The following is a 21,324-nucleotide window of genomic DNA, read 5'->3' as shown; positions in this document are numbered from 1 at the left end:
GTCGAAAGGATTACACGCGAAACGTAAGCTTCCAAGACATTAAAGATCTTTCAGAATCCTCAACTTCGAATATTATTTAAAATGACACGAACTTTGAAGATTCAGTTACAGTGATATCATCAACATTGATCATTTGTCAATGTTTTTGTGCAGGTCAGGAAGGAACCTCAGCGATTATATGTCCGTGAGGCTGTCTTCTAGTACACCTTCAATTGGTTATTATCGTCGAAGCCGGCGCTGTGTCCTGCATTTCTCACGATGAAACTAGTGCCGTCGTAGTGCATGCGACGCTCGCCACGACGTACAAATAGATGCGACGTTTGACCCAAAGAAGCGGTGCAATGCAGAAAGGGAGTCGTCAGGGATGCTGTACCGTTGCTGGGCGATGTACGCAGCTGATATTTGTTGCTGTTTCGCGCAATCCTGTTGTACAGCGAATTTATTAGTAATATTTAAAATTGTCGATGAAATGAAAGGATCTCGTGACATTATAATTCCTTGTCGCAATTTTCCTCACCCTAAAATGATACAATTCTATCTAACTTACATACATTTTGAAACATTTCAAAATTTTGAAATGTTTTTTCCCGGTTTTTATTTATTAATAACACCGAATTGCTTAATTCTGATTTTGAAATTTTTAGATTATACAAGCAAAATGCGAATACCTAACGAGACCATCTGGAGTTTGGGACACTCTGACGTTGTTAATAATCCAATTTTCAACACCCTCCTCAGTCTGCCAGTATTCAGCCGTACTGAGATGCGCCGCGGCTTCCTGCAACCACGCCGGTCCATGGCGGGAGCCCGCGTAGAAAACGTTGAGTGAGTAGTCCTGCAAGTTAAAGCCACAGTAAGTCTACCGAAAGTTAGTTTTATAAATATTTCTAGACCTAACTATTCAATAAGGTTTTTCCCGTTAAAAATATTCGTACAATTATGTGAAAAATCGAATGACTGATTAATCAAATACTCGAATATCGATAAATCCGAATAGAATGTGCAGTTCTAATTTGACCACGCGTTAATCTAAAACCTGGCTCATGTCTGAAAAAGAATCCGTGGTGGTTCTGGTGCCAGCCGTGTCCACTAGATAGACGAGCGCGCATTGTTCCGACGTGAAGCTGACTCCCTTGTACCACATTTTCGCGTACCTGTGAGAAAGCAAGTCAGCCGAAATTAAAGCGGTTGTTGAAGCACCGAGAGAACCTGAACTAACTTATTGTTGCCATGCGTGTCGTGCGCGACGATCTCCACTCGTGATCCGTACTGATATATCCTACCATTCGGGTGCAGCAAGGCGGTTTCTGCTCCACGGCCGCTCAACGATAGAACTATGTTATTCTACGAGAGACGAGATATACATTTAAATCTGATCAATTGACATAGTAACACCGATTCTCTCATCCCTCCTCCGCAGAGTTTCTCACACTAATATTACGAAATCTTTACAGGGGATCACCTTGAAATTGATGACTCTAACGGCACGGTCGATGGTCATGTCTACGCGTATTCTGTTGTGCAGTCGCAAAGATATGGTGCCGTGGGGGGTTGCAACGACGCCGCCTATACTGGCGTCCGCGGCGTCATGCTCCCTCCAGTTCTCTGTGTAGATGGAAGCCTCCTCCGTCGCATAGTAAGGCCCGCCCGAGATCGACTTCCTGGCCTGTCGCCAAATCGCCGCCGCTGCCGATCCCGAATACGCCGAAGTCGCTGTGCCACCCAGACTACTCCATTGATCCGCCGGCGGCTCAAAGTATTTAGACAACTCACCATATCGCTGATAAGATCGTCAGGCGAGAAGAAAGGTCAGTGATCAAAGATACAAAGTAGCGCGATAACGAACTTCTATTTTATATGTTGTATACATACAGTACTAACGAATATACTTGACAAATTTTACTAAATTCTACGATTTTACAGTTTTCATTAATAGAATTGTTATTGATACATTTTTATTTTTGTAAACAAATTATATAAACGTTAAAGTTTATAGAAACACAAGATCTTCGTAAAAATCTTATACTATTTCTTACTTTTTTCAAAAAAGTTTTATGCTATTAATATTTTATATTTTATGCTATTAATATTTTTCTCTTGAATGTGATGTTCAAATTATTGCAAAATTATCTTTCTTAAGAAAGAGAGAATATCTGTTTTATATTTTTTGTTTTATTGCTATTTTAACTTTTACATATTCTCGTTGCAAAATTATACTTCCTAGGCTTAGAATAAAATATAGAGATGGATTAGTGTTAGAAAATAAAGTTCTAGAGTTAATTAAAAATATAGTAGGTAATTAAATTAGAGTTGGTACTTGAAAATTTGAATCTTCGGGTTGAGGATGATAATTGTGTGCGGTGTAGAGAGATCGAGGTCGCATAGCTGTAGTTGAGCTAGTCTGATTTTGTATTGTTGTCATCGAGTACGACGGTGTTGTCGGCAAAACGAAAGACTTGTTTATCTCTTTTCGGAATTCGGTGGATGTATTCGTCATTCCTTTCACCTCAAAAGATATAGAAATAAAAGCCAATTAACGTTTCTTGTCTAGAGAGAATCCAATTTTACAAAATCTTAAAATTGAATATGTTTGAACTTTTGGTTTAGATACTGCTGGAAATTATAACGACTCCTATTGCAGATAAAATTGCAAACGCAAACTCCTCGTGAAAGCTATGTGGAAAACGCACTTTAGTATCGCCGGCGGCGTTCTTTGATTTCTTGCGCCGAGACTTCCGGTGTTTAGTGACCGCTGCTTGACCGGCTTCGCCCGCGTGATCCACGGCTGAAGCGATTTCGGGTTCCCGGGAGACGTGAACGCGCGTCTCAGCGCCGCGACTACTCGTTCGCATGGAGCCTCGGTATAAACGGAAACTCGCTGACACGCGACAAACCTACGTCGTGCTGACAAGCAAGCGTCTCGCTTCGTCGTTCTTCGTCGTCCTGGTGATTCGCCGGAAGACAACTGATCATCTGACGGCGCTCTCATGGCCAATGTAGATCCTCTGATTTTCGATCTTCACTTGACAATTCAAACCGCGGAAGATAACGAAAACACTTCATCGGAAATCGAATACTACTGCCATGTACTCGAAGTAAAACGAAGTTAATTTTCCGAGGCAGACTCGCTCGTAAAATACACATCTAATGTTCTCGCAATTGAAATCTAAACCTTGATGTTATTACACGCGCAACATTGAGTCATTATCGAGTCCATATTTCATTTCACGAACACCAAGCTTATTGCCAAGCTCATAATTTTTTCAGCTGCACGCTTCGCGATAAATTTGCACGATACAAGTCCTGAGATATATACAATACATTGCCTTCAAACCACAGGAATTCTTTTCATACACTGTAGTACCGAACATTTCGCATTCATAACAGGAAAAAATTCTTTTATGTTATCCTCGCTCTTGTAGTTTCGTTTCTCACGAAAACACGTTTATCATATATTGCCGCATGAGCCTTTGTGACAATTAAAATTAGGAATTGTTTGGAAATACAAGCACAACGTATAATTTATGAAAATAAAAAATCTGCAATGAAAAATTGAGGCAATTAGAAAACTCGCACAGTAATTCAACGTATTTAATATGTTAATATGTTAAATATTTTACTTTGCGTTATGATTCCGTTTTACTTCGGGGTTTAAATTGCTGACGCATTGACGTAAAATTTTTCAGTATGCATACGCGTATTTTAACAACTTGAAACATACTATGCATTACGTTACGTAATTGTTTCCTTTCCCGCAATAAGAAAATACAACAGTAATTATTAAGGTATATATAGCATGTCATCAGTTTTCCTAGAGATGTTAGAATTGTTAGAAATGTTAGAATTGTATTCTGTTAGAATACAAGAAACAAAAAGAGAAAAAAAAATGAAACAATGGCAAAGAGAGACAAAGACGGGGAAAATACTTGCAACGTGAAATAATTTTAATATATCAAACGACCTTATGCCGCGATAATGCGCTAATAAATATCAAAGAACTTTGCAAATGCTTATTGCGAGTGTTTTTTTACAGAGTGGGGATGCGCGACTTTATCTGCGCGCACGTGTTGTAGATTCTCTCAGTACATGATCGTGTATACGTCCCCACGTGCTCTCCAGTCAATGCTACTCTATTTACAAGCCAATCTTCCTGGTCTACGATTAATTCGAAATGATTCTTCCGGCTCTGCGTCTTCTCGCGCTGCTCGCAGTGGCATTAGGTAATCGTTTTTTTTTCCTTTTCTTTTTCAAGAACTATATTACGTTGCTTTTACGAGTACATCTCGTAAATAATATAGATTTTCTTTAAAGTTGACTTTAAAATAGTTGATGTTAATGAGACGTGGATATGCATAGTCAGTAATGCGTGACGGTGCCTGATATATATCTCGCGCGATTTCTTCGCTTTCAAAGATTGTATATTGAATGTTTTATATGGGCGGTGTATATTATGAATATTAGGCATATTATTTCCTTTGTGTATTCAATAATTTTTGGTAACTGATAGAATTTTCATATTTTAGGAATGCCATTGTCTTGCGAGATTACGGAGAAAAAAGATCCGACTAAGTCTGAAATGAAAAAGGATACTCTGCGATTAGTTACAGTGGTATATACATATATTAGATTTACATGAAAGTTTTGTCAGTATTTGTATGTTTTAGCACTCAGAGACTGACAAAACTTCAACAGATAAATAAGAAACGAAAACGGAGCTAAGTGTCATTATGATATTTCAAGATAAATATTTTTTCTCATATATAACGTACGCAATGTATGTTTTTGTCATTGACTTTATTTTTTCTCTTTTTCCACAATTTAACGCTTAACTCCGTTTTTCAATTTGATATACTTTAATTGTCATTAACATACATATATCGTCATTTCGTTCATTAAGATCATTCCATATTGACTGTTACATTTTTCATATTAAGAGCAACAAGTTACATGTTAAGAGAAAATTATAAATTGTATCAAGCATTCTTTTAATGATTTGCAGTGATGTAATTTGTCTCTCGGATCGGTTTAATTGTTCATAAATTTCTCTCTTTCACATCAGTATTAATCGATATCAAATAAAGTTTGTATTTTTAGCAGGCAAAGAAAAGAGACCTAAACGAGATCCGAGCATCTCTCCCACGTCTCATCAATTCATACTGCCTCATAGTCATTATCTTCAAAGCCAGCGACATCTATTGTAAAGTCGGACGAGCAGTTAAATTGTATTTGTGTCAGCATTAACATTATCACGGCAATAACAATCCTCTGTACGTATTTTTTTTTTATTTCAATTCTATTTAGAAAAAGCGATGACCTAGATTTTTATCGCTATTCAAATCAGCTCGTCAAATAAAATCTCGCATTTATCGGATGTGTATTTTACACGTTATCAAATGTCGTAATTGTTTTGCAGCTTATCGTTTATGTAGTGTATTCTAAAACAACTGTTTGATTTACCTCTCGAAAGATAGAATTAACGTCGCGAGATGAAAGAAATCTTCTTTCTGTTTATAGGTAGCAAGACATGGCGAAAGAGCACCCGAAACTACCTATCCGAACGATCCTTACACCAATGACCCCATGCTACCTTACGGTTGGGGCCAGTTGACAAATGTAAATTTCGCTTCTTTCTTTTCTTTGAACGAAGTTCGCTTTATGAAATGAATTTAATCATTATTAATTAAAACAGAGAGGAAGAATAAATCAGTATAATCAAGGTCTGTTTTTGCGAGAACGTTACAACGACTTCCTAGGAACCTCATACAGTCCCAACGTATTCTATTTACAAAGTACCTTCGTGGATCGTACGAAAATGTCAGCCATGTTGGAAGCTGCTTCTTTGTGGAAGCCTAATAAAGAACAGTTGTTTAAACCCGATCTACCTTGGCAGCCAGTTGTGCTCTTCTACCAGAAACAGTCGGAAGATACGGTAAAGTACTTCTGCAAACATCTGTCTAGACGATCCGATATCGCTAAAGACGTATGTGCACTGCAACAATAAATCATGTATTATGACAATCGCGTCTTTGATGTCACGATTCAACATAGCTACAACTGATGAATAGATGGAGAATTTCTTTTTACCAAAGTATTATGAATAGTGTGTATGTTTTGTAGCTTATGTTAGTATGGAATACTTGCCCGAGGTATACGGAGCTACGCGGTTCGGTGAACAATTTTTCAGAAGTCCAAGAAGTATATAGGAATAATGAAGCATTGTTCAAGGAGCTCACAAACTTTACGGGCATGCAAATTGAAAATGCCGACGATGTCAGTTCATTATACGCCACTTTAGCAGCTGAGGTTTGTATAATATAGCATTTGGAATTGTTATGGAAAATGTTAATGGTTTAGTTCATTTCCATGATTATAATCGCTAATCAAGTTATAGTAATTGCACAAGTTATCATGATCATATTATTGTTACAGGAAGGAGTAAATTTGACTTTGCCGGAATGGGTCAAGGATTATTATCCTGATAAGCTAATACCTCTAACCTTGTATTCTCTGAAATTTAACACGTATAACGACGATTTTCGCAGATTAAAAGGTAGTCCCTTGTTGAAAAAAATCATAAGTGACATGTTGGCGAAAAAAGAGGGCACTTTGCAACCTAAAGAGAGGAAAATGTTCCTGTTCATTGGCCACGATAGCACTGTTGTCGATTTGTTAAACACGATGTATATTTGGCACAATCAGTTACCGCACTATAATATCATGACAATGATTGAACTGCATGAAGACAAGGGCGAATGGAATGTTCAGGTGAGTGATTGCGGCTTGATCAATTTTCCAAACAGTTTAATCACTTTTCAGTCACTTTGAAATTTTCCTCTAGATCGGGAAAATTCTTGAGAATATTAAGAATCTTGAAAAATATAAATATAGAATATTTCGTATTTTGTGATTTTAATAACAGATTCGCCGGCTAATTCTTCGGGTTAATTCTCCATCGACGAAATGTTTGCTTTTCGTGGTAGATTCATTCTAAATTCTAGCGATTAATCTCTGATCCTCCTTTTGTAGATATTTTTACGGAACACGACAGCCCATGAGCCGTATCCGTTGACGATATCTGGATGTACCGCCGTGTGTCCTCTCGAAAAGTTCGTGGAGATACTTAGGCCGGTGATACCGAATAACTGGGACGAAGAGTGCAAGGTCGATGGCAATTTCGTAACACCACCAGCGCCACTTCCATAATTATAGAGATCGTTATTTGTCACAAATATAACATATCGCTATGTCACAATTTCACATATAATTGTATATTTTGCTCATACTGTAAATAATTATTAACACCATTAATGTTCACGATATTGACTTTCTTTGTGTATAAACTCCTCAGTTTATAAACTCCAGTGTATAAACTCCAAAAATTCAAAGTAAATATTGTACGGAAGTAATATAATTTTAAAGTACACAAACGTACTCCTTATCCAATCTGATGTCTGTTTTGCTTAGTAAAAATGTAGTAAACGTCAGTGGATTTCCAGACTGTTTTACAATTTAACAATTGCATCTGATTGATTATCTGAATCTGCAAAATCATCCTTTAACACTGCAACATTTGATTCATAGATCAATCAGATTCTAAATGCAAAGAAGAATTCTCTGATCGAGATGATTCAAGCAAATATCTTCTCTTCTCGTCGTTTCTTCGTAACTACTGTTCCAGGCTTGTGCTGTGCATCAGGATGATTGAGAAGCTCTGGTGGGCAAGTAGATATCGGACTAGCGAGGATGGTTTGTTTAAGATCGTAGAATAAGTGGCTATCATCCTTCGTACAGAAGGAAATAGCAAGACCAGCTTTACCGGCACGACCAGTTCGACCGATTCTATGTGTGTAGTCTGTAAATGATGAAAAGATAATTAACATAAAGTAAATTATGTACCTCTAAAATTCCTCTAATTATTATATATAATTAATTTTATGATATAAATTTTTTTTAAGAGAAATATCTTCTATAAAAAATTATTAAATGTATGCTCTATGACAATGATCGTAGATGAATAATAAATTTTAATGAATCTATACTTTTACCAAATGGTTTGAAAATTCATTCGCGATCTCCGGTACTCATATCAATAATTGCATAAGAAAACATACGAAAAATGTACAGTATAAGTAATTACCTTCAATAGTTTTAGCCATGTCATAGTTGATGACCATTGACACATCCTTAATGTCAATACCACGTCCAGCAACGTCAGTAGCCACCAGAATATCCTTGCTACCACTCTTGAGCGATGCCAGGGCATATTCTCGCTGTTCTTGGCCTTTACCACCATGCAGGGTGCAAGCGTTGTACTAAGAAATGACACGTTACCATGAACAATTGGTCTTTATAGTTTTTTATGTAATAGTTAAGAGTAAGTATTCGCGTAAGTTATAGAAAATGAGAAAGAAACAAAATACATACTCCTAACTTCTCCAAGCCTCTTGCCAAGACGTCAGCGCCCTTCTTCTGATTAACGAATATGATGACAGGTGGTTCGACGCCTCTGCTGAGTATCTCCATCAGTTTCTTACGTTTATCCGCTTCGCCCATAATATGAACTATTTGCTCGGTACGCTCAGTGGGTTTGCCAACACTGCCAATATATACGACCGCTGGTCTCCTTAGATACGTTCTCGCTAGTCGTTCCACGGCAGGAGGCATCGTAGCCGTAAACATCACTGTCTTAAGAGCACAATTACGTTTATTAAGACATTTACTTATAGTTTTATTGGGTAAAATTAGATGAAACACAATAATGTAATTTACTTGAATATTTAGCAACTAAGAAATAAGTGTAACTAATTCAGAAATTTCTCTTACTTGTCTATATTTTTTCTTCGTGTTATAATTGGCTAAAAGTTTCTCTTCGTTTTCCGCGTCCTCATTGTCTGGTTTTAGATTTGTCACAGGCATATACTCCAAAATTTTTTGAACGTCTGGAATGATAAATTTTTTATATAATGTCAAATGTGTGTGATTTTGAAATTGCATAATGCAAAGAATATATTATGAATCCTTGGCTTACATACCTGGCTCAAAACCCATGTCTATCATTCTGTCAGCTTCATCCAGCACAATATAAGTACATTGATTCAATACGAGATATCGATTTTCCAAAACATCTATCAAACGTCCAGGTGTAGCGATGACAATCTGGAAAAAAAAAATTAATTGAATATTTGAAATCAGTTAATTCAATTTATATATTATATTATTCACTTTGTAGGAAGAAAGTTGGTGAAATCAATCAGTAATAATCAAGGACGCAGGGACATACCTCACAACCCATTCTTAATCTGAAACCTTGTTCCTCTCGAGAGAGACCACCCACCACCACGACAGTCCGAATACCCAATGGCTGTCCAAATTTGTTGGTCTCTTCTTCTATTTGCTGTGCCAATTCACTACAATGAAATACATAAGTATAAGTATTGAGAATAAAAGTTAAGAAAACGGGATTAAGGAAAGCAAATAATACCGTGTAGGTGCTAAAATGATACTGTAGGGTCCTTGATCCGCCTCCTCGAGTCTTTCGATTTTTGGCAAGCTGGTAATCCACAGTAGCAGCGGAATTAAAAACGCGAGTGTTTTACCCGAACCAGTCTCTGCGACGCCAATAATGTCGCGATTCTGCAGACCGATAGGAATCGCCTGTCGCTGAATAGGCGTGAGATCTTTATAGCCAACTTTGTCGATAATATCCAGGATCTCTTTGGGAAAGCCTGACTCTTTCCAGGATCGAATAGGATCGGGAATGCGACCGCCCTTTATCGTGATATTGTAGTCTTCACGGAAAATACGCCAGTCGCGCTCAGTCATCTCGTTCAGTGCCTTCTCAGACCAGTGTCGATCATCCCACTTTTGCTTCTCTTCTTTCCGTTTCACTTTCTTTAATCTCATCCTTGAAAATAAAGGAACAAATACATTATCTTCAATATTTTAATGTAAATACAGACATTTTAATAATATACCTAAATGCAAGATCACTCAAATACTTTGTTATAAACATAAAAAGAAATATTATAAGCTCATATTAAAAATAGCTTATTTTTTCCATTAAGTTCAATGTTTTTTTTTACTATGACAAATCATTCAATAAGACTTACTTTTCTTGTTCTTTTTCAGCTTCTGTGCGTCTCTTTTCTAATAATTCGCCATAAAACTTGCTCTGGTCTCGCTTCTGCGCCTTAATATCAATACCCGCCAGATTACCTCTACCAAAGAACTGTACTTGGTGTCGTTCCTTGTAGATACTGTTATAATCTACAGAGGTGTCTTCTGAAGTATCCCAGTCAAAAACAAACTTACGATCATTTAGTCTCCTGACTCGACGCTTCTTTTTAATCAGACCTAAATATCGCTCCTTGATGGCCTCTACTTCTTTCTCCTTGTCCTTATCCTTGATCTCATCCTCGCGTGAACGCTGTGCTTCTCTTCTCCTGTTACAAAATATGTTTTTTTATAATGAAGAAAATCTTTAAACTGTATCAAGTTTTAGAACTATTTAGAAAGTAGCAGCAAACACAAATAGAAGCATACAAATGAAATACCTGTCTCTATCATCCCATTCTCTCTCTTTGCTGGTGTTGTCATTGTGAAATAGAGATTTGCGGTCCTCCTCCTGCTGTTTTCTTATCGCCTCAACTTCTTTTTGACGCTTTTCCAATGCCAAAGCAGCACGTTCTTCTTTACTAAGGAACTTGGGCTTGGCACGAGCTTCCTCCTCTGCTTTCTTTTTAGCCAATAGCTCTTCCAAGCTTAATGGTTCTTTCTTTAGTGCTAACTTGGTCTTATCCTCTGTTTCTTCTTCTTCCTTCTTGGCATCGTTTTTCAAATCCTTCTTTGAATCATCCTCATTGGCAAGTATAGGACTGTTTTTTCGTTTCTTGTCATCTTTCGATCTGTCCTTAATGTCTCTTCGTTCCCTTGAACGATCGCGATCCCTTTCTCGCGATCTGTCCCGTTCTCGAGATCGTTCCCTAGATCTGGATCGTTTTCTGTCTTTCTTGCGGTCTTTCGACCGGCTTCTACTGCGTCGACGTTCGCGTCGCTCCCGATCACGCTCACGTTCCCGATCGCGATCACGAGATCGACTTCGCCGAGCTGTTTTCTTATCGTGCGGCATTTAGAAGTCACTTGTGCAAAAAATGAAACTAAATCAAGGTTGGAACGTCCAGGAATGATGCTAATGCGAAGATTTTATCAGCTAAATTAAACAATTACGTTACTAATTACTATAATTGGATGATTAAATCCTTTAAAAAATAAATCGTAATTTAATATTAAACGTTACATACCCTTATTGCATTAAAATTATTTTACAGCTAATTTTTCTCCTTTAGACTAACCAAATATAACCTCTCCGTGCAAAATTACACGAATATATGCAAGTAGAACAACTTATAACTTCTTACGACGTAACAATCATAGCGGAAACAATCCTTATGAAAGATTCACACGATAACCCACATTCGTTCAACATCCAATAAGAACATCTGTTTTTTGGAGACAAAAATGTCACTAGCTAGCAATCATCTCCTATTGACTATTGAATCGCCATACATTGAATGTCGTACACAGTGTGTATCCTTCGTTAGAATAGAGGTTATGTTTATCTCGCCCCTACTGTGATTTAGTTACATATCGAATATTTTCAAGTTTAAATTTACCTTATTTCAGTTTTACATTTTTCACAAGAAAAAGGAAAAGTGTAAATTTAAAACGAATGTATTACTATTTGTAATTACAAAATGATTTGTCGAAAACTTTACCCCGCATTCAAATTAAAGAATGCAGTAGGTTATGTCAACGAAGTGAATCAACTTATTTGCAAAACACAACGTAAGTAAGAAATAAGTGCCTATATATAGTATTAATATTATTTTATCTTTTATTTTGTCTAGTCAATTTTTTAAGATCAAAAGTAGATTCAAGAGTTCGAATAAAAATAAAATAATCCTTTTAAGCTCTCGTTTTTTATTGCTGTGGTGCAGCCAAGAATGGGTACTCTCAGCTCAGATTACAACCTCCAGTGGCCAAATTCTGTACACAAGAGCTCCCTAAGAATTCCGATGTTTTTGGAGATATCTCAGGCAGGAAGTTTGAGCATGTCGAAATGAGTGAGCTTGAGCAGGAAGAAGAAAACTTTCGAGATAGTGAGGGTTGTATTCCACGTAGACTGAAACCTAGTATAGGCCGGTATGGACAAATGATTAAGTCGCATTTATCCAAGAAAGATATAGATTCTGCTCTGAAAGTGCTCGACATGGTGAAAGAGAATCGAGACAAACCCACCATGTACATGTATAATCTTCTGATCCGAGCTCTCTCTATTCAGGGTAACATAAAGAAGTGCTTTAGTTTATATAATAAGGCAAAGAAGCGTAGTTTGCAGCCAAACGCAGCTACTTACACCGCCTTGTTCAATGCGTGTGCCATGTCGGACAACAAGAAGTTGGCTTTGGAGCACTTAAACAATCTACGACAATCATTGTATGAACAGCAGTTTCCACTGAATCAAACACATTACAACGTGATGGTGAAAGGGTACGGCTGGCATAATCAGGTCGGCGAGGCGTTTCAATTGGTAGATGAGATGATGGACAATCGTATTCCTATAGGAGAAAGCACTTTCAACTCGCTGTTCCATGCTGCAATTGCCGATAAGGAGAATGGTCTGCGACACGCTTTGACGACGTGGCACGTAATGTGTCACTGGAAGGTAAAACGCTCTTTGTGTACGTACAATCTCCTTCTAAGGACAATAAGAGATAGCAAACTGGGAGATGTGAAAATTAATGATGTCCTACTCCCTGGATATGAGTCAACTAGGATTTTGTTGAAGGAAGGTGAGATGCCAGATTTGTTGGCGTCACCACCTTTTATAAGCACATTATTGCCATTAATACAGACAAAGCAGAGCAATGTTACACAGCACTCCCTTATTAAAACAAATGAGCAGAATCTTCCAGAGGAAGCACCGATAAACTTGAACAATGTGTTAACGAGCAATCGTCTACTTTTATTCGGTGGTATTGATGGGCTTCTAAGTCGAATGGCCGCCGACAATGTTAAACCAGATGCCAAAACCATTACGATGTTGTTGGATTTAATTCCGAACACAGTGTCCGCTGAAAATCTTCTTCTCAAAACTGTAGATAAGAATAACATCCAGTTGGATATTGATTTTTATAACATGCTTATCAAGAGGCGCAGCATGCGGCGTGAATACAGAGCTGCAAAGGTGAGTGTATACAGTTTCATATAATTTGTTACCATTTAATTATTTTGTATAATATAACTTTATAATTTAGGAGGTGATACAAATAACAGAGAAGAAATCACTAGCTCCCAATGTGATGACATTTGGAGTTCTGGCACTTGGTTGTCAAGAATATAACGATGCCAGAGAGTTCCTGGCAGGTATAGAGGCTTTCGGTTATAAACCCAATGTTGTAATCATGGGTACTCTTATTAGAACGGCCTGTTTTAATAAAAATTTAGGATATGTCTTATTTATGATGGAATACATGAAGGAGAATAGAATAAAACCTAATACAAAAATTATCCAAATGCTCGTGGAATTCTCAAACAATATGCAAAAATTACGGAAACCTAAGGTATATAGAATATACATAAATTTGTAATAGTTACATCTTGATTATATCATATTTTTCAATCGATACATTTTTAATATCCTGTAAGAAAAATGGCAGAAATGAAAGAAGATTAGAATAACACGTATATATTAAGTTTCAAAATGATTTATTCTTCTTATTTTTTTTCAGAGGAAGGAAAATATATTTTCCATTTTGTTGATTTTTTTTATATTTTTATCTTTTCTTTTCTATTTTACTTAATGTGCAGCAAATATTTTAAAAATCTCGATAAATTAAGAAATAATATATTCAAAATATGTACATATTGTAATGTGTTGTTATCTTTTTATAGGGTAAAGGTAAAATGCGGAGATTGAGGAACTTTGAGAAAAATATCTATAAATTTGAAGAAACATTATCTAAATGGCAAGAGAAAAATGAAAATAATTTGTAGCATAATAAAATATTATTTCCGCAACAGATATAATTTATTTGAAAAAAATTATGTATTTTTTAAGAACTTTATCTTGCCAGGTATTAGTTAAATGATCTTTAAAATCACATTTTGTAGCGAAATTTGTATATTTTTATGTAATTTAAAAAAGGAGAAAAATTCGACAAACAGGAAGAGTGAATTAACGAAGATATGGAGGACGAGTTTCTTGCGTCCAAGGTCGACTTCTGGTTCCGCTGCTGATAGCACGCGGTGGACATGTTCCGCGTATGCTGAGCTTATTGTAACCAGTAGGACCCGTTGGTTGAGCTCCGCACGTTTCTAATGCTACGAACTCGTCCACGTGAAGAGATGGTGGTCTCGAAGTATTAGGTGGTCTCGATCGGAAAGGATCAGCACCTCTACCTACTCCTCCACCCACAGGACCACCACGTAATGAATTGGTAAACTGACTTCGACCTCGTATCGGTGTCACTGATATTTACAAAAATAGAAAATTATTAGATAAAACGAAAAAAACCCGTTGAGGAGATCGATTGTATAAAACGTTAAAAATCTTACCAAACGGTTGTTTCGACTTGGTGATTGGAGAACTCTGCTTCTCCGTTCTATTTTCTTGTTCTTCATCCTGAGGTTTCGATTGCAAAGGTTGAGTAGCATCGTCGGGAGGTGCTTTTGAGCACAAATTCTGTGCCTCCGCCAACAGATTGAAGTCAGCAGGTAATAATTCAGTAGCGAGTGCCAACAGGTCTACCGTATTCTCGGTTTGTACCTGACTAGCTGCCACAAATGAGAATTTTGTGGACCGGCTTGGACTGTTATTGATCGGTCTAGCGCATCTTCGCGAGAACTGATTCAATAGAGCCTCTGGAGTAGGCAATAATGGTTCCAACATCTCTGGGATAGGTTCCTTCTCCTCTCTTTCTTCAGCCTTCAAAGTCTCCACCAGTTCCTCCGCGCGCTTTAGTTTCTCTAAGGGATGATCGTTTCTCTCCCAGGAGATCAAAGAGGCCAACTGCTGTGTACGTAAGTGCAGGGACCGCCTTTCCGAGTCAGAAGCGATCAAATTCTCCAAGAAAGTTACGGTTAAGCCTACAAGGGAGCACGTCTCGGGATTTTCTAAAGTAGACACATGATCCAACAATGCGCGTAAGGCGCCAGGATTGTTCTCCAGGCAGCTCTTCACGTGATAGAGACCGTAGTTATGACCGATGAGGGACAGGAGGACGTGCAAGGTACTCTCTATCACATCTAGCTGGTATTTCGTACTCGTGGCTAAAATTTCTATCAAAGCCGCGAGAATGGATAGTAAAGGTTCCTTACTGGGTACCGAGTGCGTCAGTTTCTTCTCAAAAGGCTCGTTGTCCTCCTGTACCAGGCTTAGACTGCAGTCGCACAGAGTCTCGAAGATACTGAGGATTTCATACTGTACACGCACTTCACCGTTGTTCTTCAAAGTGGAGCACATCAACTCGATGACAGGTGGGTACTTCTGGTCAGATTTTACTTGTGCTCTAGACGCAGGACTCGTCAGAGTCAGTAAAGTGGCCTTAACGGGCGCGTGTCTAGCTAGATCGCTAATTAGAGCGAGAATAGGAACATTATTTTGTGGAGTGGCCGCTAGGATACCATCCAAAAGACATCGCCCGACCAAAAGAGCTGTTGGCGCTGCCAGGTCACTCAATTGCTTACAAACCGTAGATAAAAGAAGCAAAACTTCTCCGTTCCAACTGGCACATAGCAGTCTAAGAGTTTCTGTGAGATTTGAAGCTTGTGCTTGCAGATGTGCGGACCAGAGCTTCCTCAGACCCAGAACTCTCGCCGCATCTTCGGTGGCGGTTTCTCGCGGTGTCAGGACAGGCGGTAATAGGCGTGTCAGCAGTTTCAAACCCGGCACAAAGTTGCACGGACTGAGCGAGACCATTTTCAAAACCTCGCCCAACATCTGAGTCCACAGGGATTTGGCAACGTTTCCGGAACCATCGGAATCGACGGCCTGAGTAAACATCAGCAGCGTGCCAACAATTTCCTCGGACAGAGATCGCACTGTCGAATTAGACGGCACAGCCTCGATCAAGGAGTAGACACCCAACAACGGGACGACGGCTGTGAGATCTTTAAAGTCTGTCGCCATACATTTGACGAGTCTCTCCAACAGCGCTCTGGTCAACTTCACGCAGGGCAGCAGGAGAGCCACCAACGCCATGCCTCTACGACCCGTTAGAGCTGCGCGATGAAGAAATGGCTGTTCGTAGAACTCGGACACGTTCGCCATTACGGTGATTAAGGCAGTGAGACCGTCGGCAGCGAAAAGTTGTGTCAAGGCGTTCCTGTACTTGAGTTCGACGTAAGGTTCCATGGGATCGATGTCGTTATTCGATGGGAAAATTAAATAATGCAGAATTCTACATGCCGTGATCAGTTGGCCAGGCAGAGACGCAGCTTTCTCCGCGCTCTTCCTGATAATCGTCACTAGAGACGAGACGTCGCTGTAGTCCCAATGAGAGGCCTGAGCCGCGGTCGTCAAGTACGACGTCACATCTCTGAGGACGGCGTGTTCACGAGCCTTATCCAACATTAATTCCGCACGATTCTGCAGGATCTGCACTCGGTCAGAATAACGGACGATAGCGGAAATCACTTCGGCGGCGAACTCACAGAGATTGGAATCTGCCAAATAGGGGATCAAAATGTCCATGAAATCGCCCAACGGCATTACCGTGAGAATGGCGCGCAAGCCGTCGGGAAATACGAGGAAGGAATGCAGTCGTTTTAGTGCCATCCAATCGTCTGGAGTCTGTTTCAAGCGAATCAAACATTGCACGACTTGAAGACGCCACGCTAAGATGCAACCGGCGCCCGGTAATTCGTACTTCAAGGCCTTCAGCATCAAGCGTACTACCTCGGCCTCTTTTAGCAAATAAAACAAGCCTTCCTTCGTGTCGGAGAGATGCAGAAGAAATCGGCGTATCAGCTTGATTACCTTGAAGTCGCAGTCGGGAGAGGACAATGTCAGCAAGAGGTGAAGGGCCAACTTGTGATATTCGAAATAGGCTATCAGATGGGCGCGAGGATTGCGAGTATGTTCTCGTTCGAACTCCATTTGAGCACCGGCCGGTAGTTGGCGTTTAGGTTGCGCCATCAACGTTGGCGCACAAACGTAGGCGTTCATTAGCTCGGCCAAACCGAGCTCGTCGAATTTTTTCGTCTCCTCCAAGTACTCGTAGACGTGGACTTTACGTAGAAGCGAGCTCAGGGCATATTTCAGTCTAGCTAGTTTCACCGTGTCCAACATCGTCAGCGCATTCCTATATAGATTAATCTTCGAGTTTAGGAACTCTTGCACAATCACCGGGCTAATAAGCGCGGCGTCGAGGGCTCGCAAAGCGGAAAGTTTTACCGGCAGCGCCACGTTCTCGCGCATACAAAGAGACAGCAACTTGGACGGCGCCTCGACCTTCAGCAGAATCTCCGGACCAATAGATAATCGACAGAGAGCTTCGGCTAAACGCACCCCTACCTTTACGTGCCGCACTTTGTACGCTGGTTGTGGTTGAGCTCTAGCAAGTTCCATGTCTAAGCCAGCGCTGACGATGTTTGTCAACTCATTGACATTGTCTGCGCTGAAGTCGAATGGCCCTAATATGGCACATAGAGATTCGCAGTTGTGGACGAACGTTTCTTTCTCTTGACCAGACGCGTTATGGAAGTGTGAGACTGATTTGGACAATGGCTGAAGGATTTCTCTGATTTTCAATAAAGTTTCGTGACTCACGCTCGAGTCTTCCAGATTGCCAGGTTTCTCTAGACTCAGTAGATCGGGCGACATCAGTGCGTATATCTCGTCAATCTGCACGGTTTCACATTCGAACTCAGCCGTAGATGGTACATCGTCAGTCATTATGTCTTCATCCGATAATATAGGCTCGAACGGCTCGCCAGTCTCAGGTTCGACTGCTTCCTGCTGTTCCGCTTCCTCTTCTTCGGCAGAGATAGACTCGGGACTCAAAGAGATCAAGGATTCCGTAGGGGGAGAGGAAGGCCGTTTCGACGGTTTTTCGCCTGTATTGCAAGATGCTTCCTCTTCCCATTGTGTTGATTCTACTTTCTCGGGTTCTGGTGCGGTAGTCCTGGATGGTTCTACAACTTGAATTGGTTGAACTGGTGGTGGTGGAGTTGCAGCAACACATATTTCCTGTTGACAATATAGGATTTTAAATTTTGAGTATAGAGATACTATGTTTGAAAAATAAAACTTCTAAAAGATGTCTTAATAATCTTAAAACACCTTTTAAATGTTTAAAATATTTTCATGTCCTTGATCTAAGAGTATTTCAGATAGTTAAAAACATCTTTCAGCATCTTTATAATGTTTATAGACATTTGTGTTATTTGAAAAGTTGGCTTTGGCTAGATTTTATGATTATAAAATCGTTAAGTAAAATTTTTTACCGTAGAATTCGTTTGGTGTTGGTTCTCGTAATACCATTCAGGTTGCTGTTCCGAAGGAGCTTGAGCAGAACCTTTAGGATTTTCTTCCAGGGTACTGACGCAAGCAGTAGACCCAGCTGTTGAATTGTTGACTTCCTGAGGGTTGTTTAATGATTTTGTCAAGGTACCATATACTGCCAGTGTTATTGTAGTATACCATCCTCTTAATACCAACCCATCGGTTGGTATCTGTTTCCGTTCACATTCAAGCTGAATATGAATGTTTTGCTTATATTCCAAACCACCCAGAGATTCGAAAGTGGATGCTCCAGGTTTACTGAGATCATTCACAAAAAACTCAATTTCAAATTGAGAAGGATTGGTTGCTCTGAAAGGATAATCCTTTTTGATTGATACTGAATATTCTTTACAATAAATTTGAAGAAAATAATATTGAGATTTTTAATTCTTATATTCAATGACCCTTTTAAAAAAAACTTCCTTTTATTGATAAAAATATTTCTCTAAATGTGCTTATAAGCCAATCAGAAGATTTTGAATAAGATAGATCTCTACAAGTTTTTAAATGATAGAAAAGAATAAAGTTTTTATGCATTACCCAAGACGTACTCCTCCTGGAAAGTCTGCTTGAACTCGTGCACCTAATGGTATTATTCTTACTTCGCTAATATAAACAGGTTTAGGAAATTGTACCAAATCCAAGTTCAATTCCTAACAATGAAAAAAGGATTACGGTAATTTAAGATTTAATGATTCATTACCATCATTAATTTAATATATGTAAACAAACCTCTGATATGTCATGGGAGAATGTGTCAAAGAACAATAATTCAGTATTATCCATTTTTATCGTCAATAAACTTATTCACATCATATAATCTTACCTACAACAATTATTTCTTTTTAATAATCAATTAGGTAATAGAAATTTCTCACTCTACTTTTACTCCAACTCACTCATTTTCATTCATTCTTCTATATCCTTGTTTTGAGGTTTTATAGTTATTTTTTATTTAATTCTGTATAGAACCAGAAAGAGGCCATGAGTCTGACTTTAGTGGCCGGAGCTAGATGCATTTTCGAGACGCCATCTAACAAAGTGCGCCTTTACTACGTTCATTAGACGCATTTTTGCGATGGTAATGATAAAATGTGCCTGGTTCGTGCCCGTTGTACTTCGGTACAATGATAGTAAGTTAGAAAAGGACAGATGTCCAATCGCTCTGTTCTTGTCTCACCACTGACCATGCGACGTAGGCACGAAGTCAGCTAGCGACAAACTAAAGGTTAGTTTATGATGGCCGTAATCCGTTAACTTATGTCGGAACTGTAAAAAATTGACTAATCACAGTCGATTATTCTTCTATAATTCGACTATGATTGGTCAATTTTCTACAGTTCTGGCATAAATTAAAGAGTCTACCATTACCATCGGATCAATCGTATAGTAGACTCGTTAATTTTTTTAGTTCGAAAGTCTTTGCTACGAGTCGCTACTATCTGCATTCTTTCCGTTTTCAAATAGTGGGATTCAATAATGAGTTTCACTTTTATTTTTTAACACGACTGAACAATATGCTAGATAAAAATTTTTATTTTAATTTAATAACAAGAAATAATATTTATTTAAAAGAAATAAATCGTACGTAAGGAAGATCGTATTTAATAAGAAACAATCGTACGTATGACTTCAGCCGTTCGACTGCTGAATACAAATTCACACATATGCGATTCTTTCATGGTTCTGTATTCGTTTTCGGTGAAGTAGTGTCTTTATTCTAGAATTACTTGTGTGTAAAATCATAACCTATATTAACTTCAACATGAGTGACGAAGATGAATTGCTTACAGAGAATAAAGATCGGGTAAATTTTTAGTATAAATTTTAAATGAATATTATTTAAAAAAACATCAATTTGCATTTTAGGACCAGATACGAGAGGAGCTGTCACATATGAGTTTTGAGGATCTTCAGAAGTTAAAAGAGAGATTAGGATCTAAGATATACAATGAGACATTATTTGGAAAGAAAAAGGAGGTAAAAAGAGAATTTAAGCGGAAAAATAAGAATAGACCACGTGAGATGTCTGCTAAGATACCAGTACCTAAATTAAGAGAGGTAGTCAAAATAAAAAAAGTCTTAAACCGAGATCCTAGATTTGACAGCTTATGTGGTACATTCGATGAGAAGGTCTTTAAACGCTCCTACGGGTTTCTTAGCGAACTCCGTGAGAATGATCTTAATGCTTTAAAAAAAAAGCTAAAACAAACCACAGATCCAAAAATTCTAAAGAAAATAAAGTATCTCATTCAAAGGCTTGAAAATCAATTAAGAGAGGAAAAAAGACTGAAAGAGAAAGAAGAAAAGAAACAACATGAAAAGAAGGAGGTGTTAGCATCTATCAAGCGAGGAGAGAAACCTGTTTTCAAAAAGAAATGTAAGTTAAAATTTTTAATATTATTCTGGTTCATTTTCACTTGTTATTTTATCATATTTTTCTCTCAGCGGAGAAAAAAGTTCTGGACCTTGTCTCACAGTATGAAGAATTGAAGGAATCAGGTAAACTAAAGAAACACATTAAGAGACTGCGGAAGAAGAATATACGCAAGGACCGAGCAAAATTGAATATGGACGAAGTGGAATAAAATAGATGTGTATATATGTATGTACATATATATATATATATATATGTACAAGTATGTAAGCAGAATTATGCGTGAAGACGAATGTACGTTACAAGATTTTGTTAAATGTAATTAAAAATATTAGTTACTGCTAATATTACGAATAAAAGTTTACTAGTTAATTCTTACTTC

The 21,324-nt window shown here is 38.3% G+C and overlaps 6 protein-coding genes across 12 annotated transcripts; 3 read left to right on the top strand and 3 right to left on the bottom strand.

The window, feature by feature from the left end:
• Positions 1-159: 159 nt before the first annotated feature.
• Positions 160-4,038, bottom strand: LOC116840556. Of its 2 annotated transcripts, XM_032807386.1 has the most exons (7): positions 2,691-4,038; positions 2,318-2,506; positions 1,463-1,780; positions 1,220-1,344; positions 1,037-1,154; positions 669-835; positions 160-423 (listed from the first exon to the last, which is right to left on the bottom strand). In XM_032807386.1, the coding sequence occupies exons 1-7, from the start codon at positions 2,850-2,852 to the stop codon at positions 198-200; spliced, it is 1,305 nt and encodes a 434-aa protein (XP_032663277.1). In that variant the 5' UTR covers positions 2,853-4,038; the 3' UTR covers positions 160-197. The 2 variants fall into 2 exon arrangements, with proteins under 2 accessions (XP_032663277.1, XP_032663278.1); XM_032807387.1 differs by lacking the exons at positions 1,037-1,154; positions 1,220-1,344.
• A 35-nt stretch (positions 4,039-4,073) lies between these two features.
• Positions 4,074-7,314, top strand: LOC116840558 (prostatic acid phosphatase-like). Of its 2 annotated transcripts, XM_032807388.1 has the most exons (7): positions 4,074-4,220; positions 4,524-4,609; positions 5,515-5,613; positions 5,690-5,929; positions 6,118-6,303; positions 6,430-6,765; positions 7,027-7,314. In XM_032807388.1, exons 1-7 carry the CDS (start codon positions 4,172-4,174, stop codon positions 7,201-7,203), a joined length of 1,173 nt encoding a protein of 390 aa, XP_032663279.1. In that variant the 5' UTR covers positions 4,074-4,171; the 3' UTR covers positions 7,204-7,314. The 2 variants fall into 2 exon arrangements, with proteins under 2 accessions (XP_032663279.1, XP_032663280.1); XM_032807389.1 differs by lacking the exons at positions 4,074-4,220; positions 4,524-4,609 and adding an exon at positions 4,947-5,267.
• Positions 7,196-11,457, bottom strand: LOC116840553 (probable ATP-dependent RNA helicase DDX23). Of its 3 annotated transcripts, none has more exons than XM_032807378.1 (10): positions 11,301-11,457; positions 10,554-11,209; positions 10,110-10,442; positions 9,482-9,904; positions 9,281-9,407; positions 9,033-9,156; positions 8,824-8,939; positions 8,425-8,685; positions 8,138-8,312; positions 7,629-7,852 (listed from the first exon to the last, which is right to left on the bottom strand). In XM_032807378.1, the coding sequence occupies exons 2-10, from the start codon at positions 11,126-11,128 to the stop codon at positions 7,629-7,631; spliced, it is 2,358 nt and encodes a 785-aa protein (XP_032663269.1). In that variant the 5' UTR covers positions 11,129-11,209; positions 11,301-11,457. The 3 variants fall into 3 exon arrangements, with proteins under 3 accessions (XP_032663271.1, XP_032663269.1, XP_032663270.1); XM_032807379.1 differs by having other exon boundaries at positions 10,554-11,138; positions 11,301-11,436; XM_032807380.1 differs by lacking the exon at positions 11,301-11,457 and having other exon boundaries at positions 7,196-7,852; positions 10,554-11,128.
• A 97-nt stretch (positions 11,458-11,554) lies between these two features.
• LOC116840555 (pentatricopeptide repeat-containing protein 1, mitochondrial) lies at positions 11,555-14,215 on the top strand. 2 transcript variants are annotated; one of them, XM_032807384.1, is made up of 4 exons: positions 11,555-11,844; positions 11,970-13,246; positions 13,317-13,622; positions 13,954-14,215. In XM_032807384.1, the coding sequence occupies exons 1-4, from the start codon at positions 11,754-11,756 to the stop codon at positions 14,053-14,055; spliced, it is 1,776 nt and encodes a 591-aa protein (XP_032663275.1). In that variant the 5' UTR covers positions 11,555-11,753; the 3' UTR covers positions 14,056-14,215. The 2 variants fall into 2 exon arrangements, with proteins under 2 accessions (XP_032663275.1, XP_032663276.1); XM_032807385.1 differs by having other exon boundaries at positions 11,997-13,246; positions 13,954-14,083.
• LOC116840551 (protein virilizer) lies at positions 14,208-19,634 on the bottom strand. Of its 2 annotated transcripts, none has more exons than XM_032807375.1 (6): positions 19,465-19,634; positions 19,298-19,406; positions 19,106-19,218; positions 18,508-18,874; positions 14,617-18,250; positions 14,208-14,529 (listed from the first exon to the last, which is right to left on the bottom strand). In XM_032807375.1, the coding sequence occupies exons 2-6, from the start codon at positions 19,349-19,351 to the stop codon at positions 14,237-14,239; spliced, it is 4,461 nt and encodes a 1,486-aa protein (XP_032663266.1). In that variant the 5' UTR covers positions 19,352-19,406; positions 19,465-19,634; the 3' UTR covers positions 14,208-14,236. The 2 variants fall into 2 exon arrangements, with proteins under 2 accessions (XP_032663266.1, XP_032663265.1); XM_032807374.1 differs by having other exon boundaries at positions 19,298-19,391; positions 19,465-19,633.
• A 570-nt stretch (positions 19,635-20,204) lies between these two features.
• On the top strand, positions 20,205-21,287 carry LOC116840561 (ribosomal RNA processing protein 36 homolog). Its single transcript, XM_032807393.1, has 3 exons — positions 20,205-20,372; positions 20,435-20,945; positions 21,014-21,287. The coding sequence occupies exons 1-3, from the start codon at positions 20,331-20,333 to the stop codon at positions 21,151-21,153; spliced, it is 693 nt and encodes a 230-aa protein (XP_032663284.1). The 5' UTR covers positions 20,205-20,330; the 3' UTR covers positions 21,154-21,287.
• The last annotated feature ends 37 nt before the right edge of the window (positions 21,288-21,324 follow it).

Source organism: Odontomachus brunneus, unplaced genomic scaffold, assembly GCF_010583005.1.
Source record: "Odontomachus brunneus isolate Ranch 3 - 2012 unplaced genomic scaffold, Obru_v1 Obru_scaffold_010, whole genome shotgun sequence".
Lineage (NCBI taxonomy): Eukaryota > Metazoa > Arthropoda > Insecta > Hymenoptera > Formicidae > Odontomachus > Odontomachus brunneus.
This window is presented reverse-complemented; position numbering and strand designations above follow the sequence as displayed.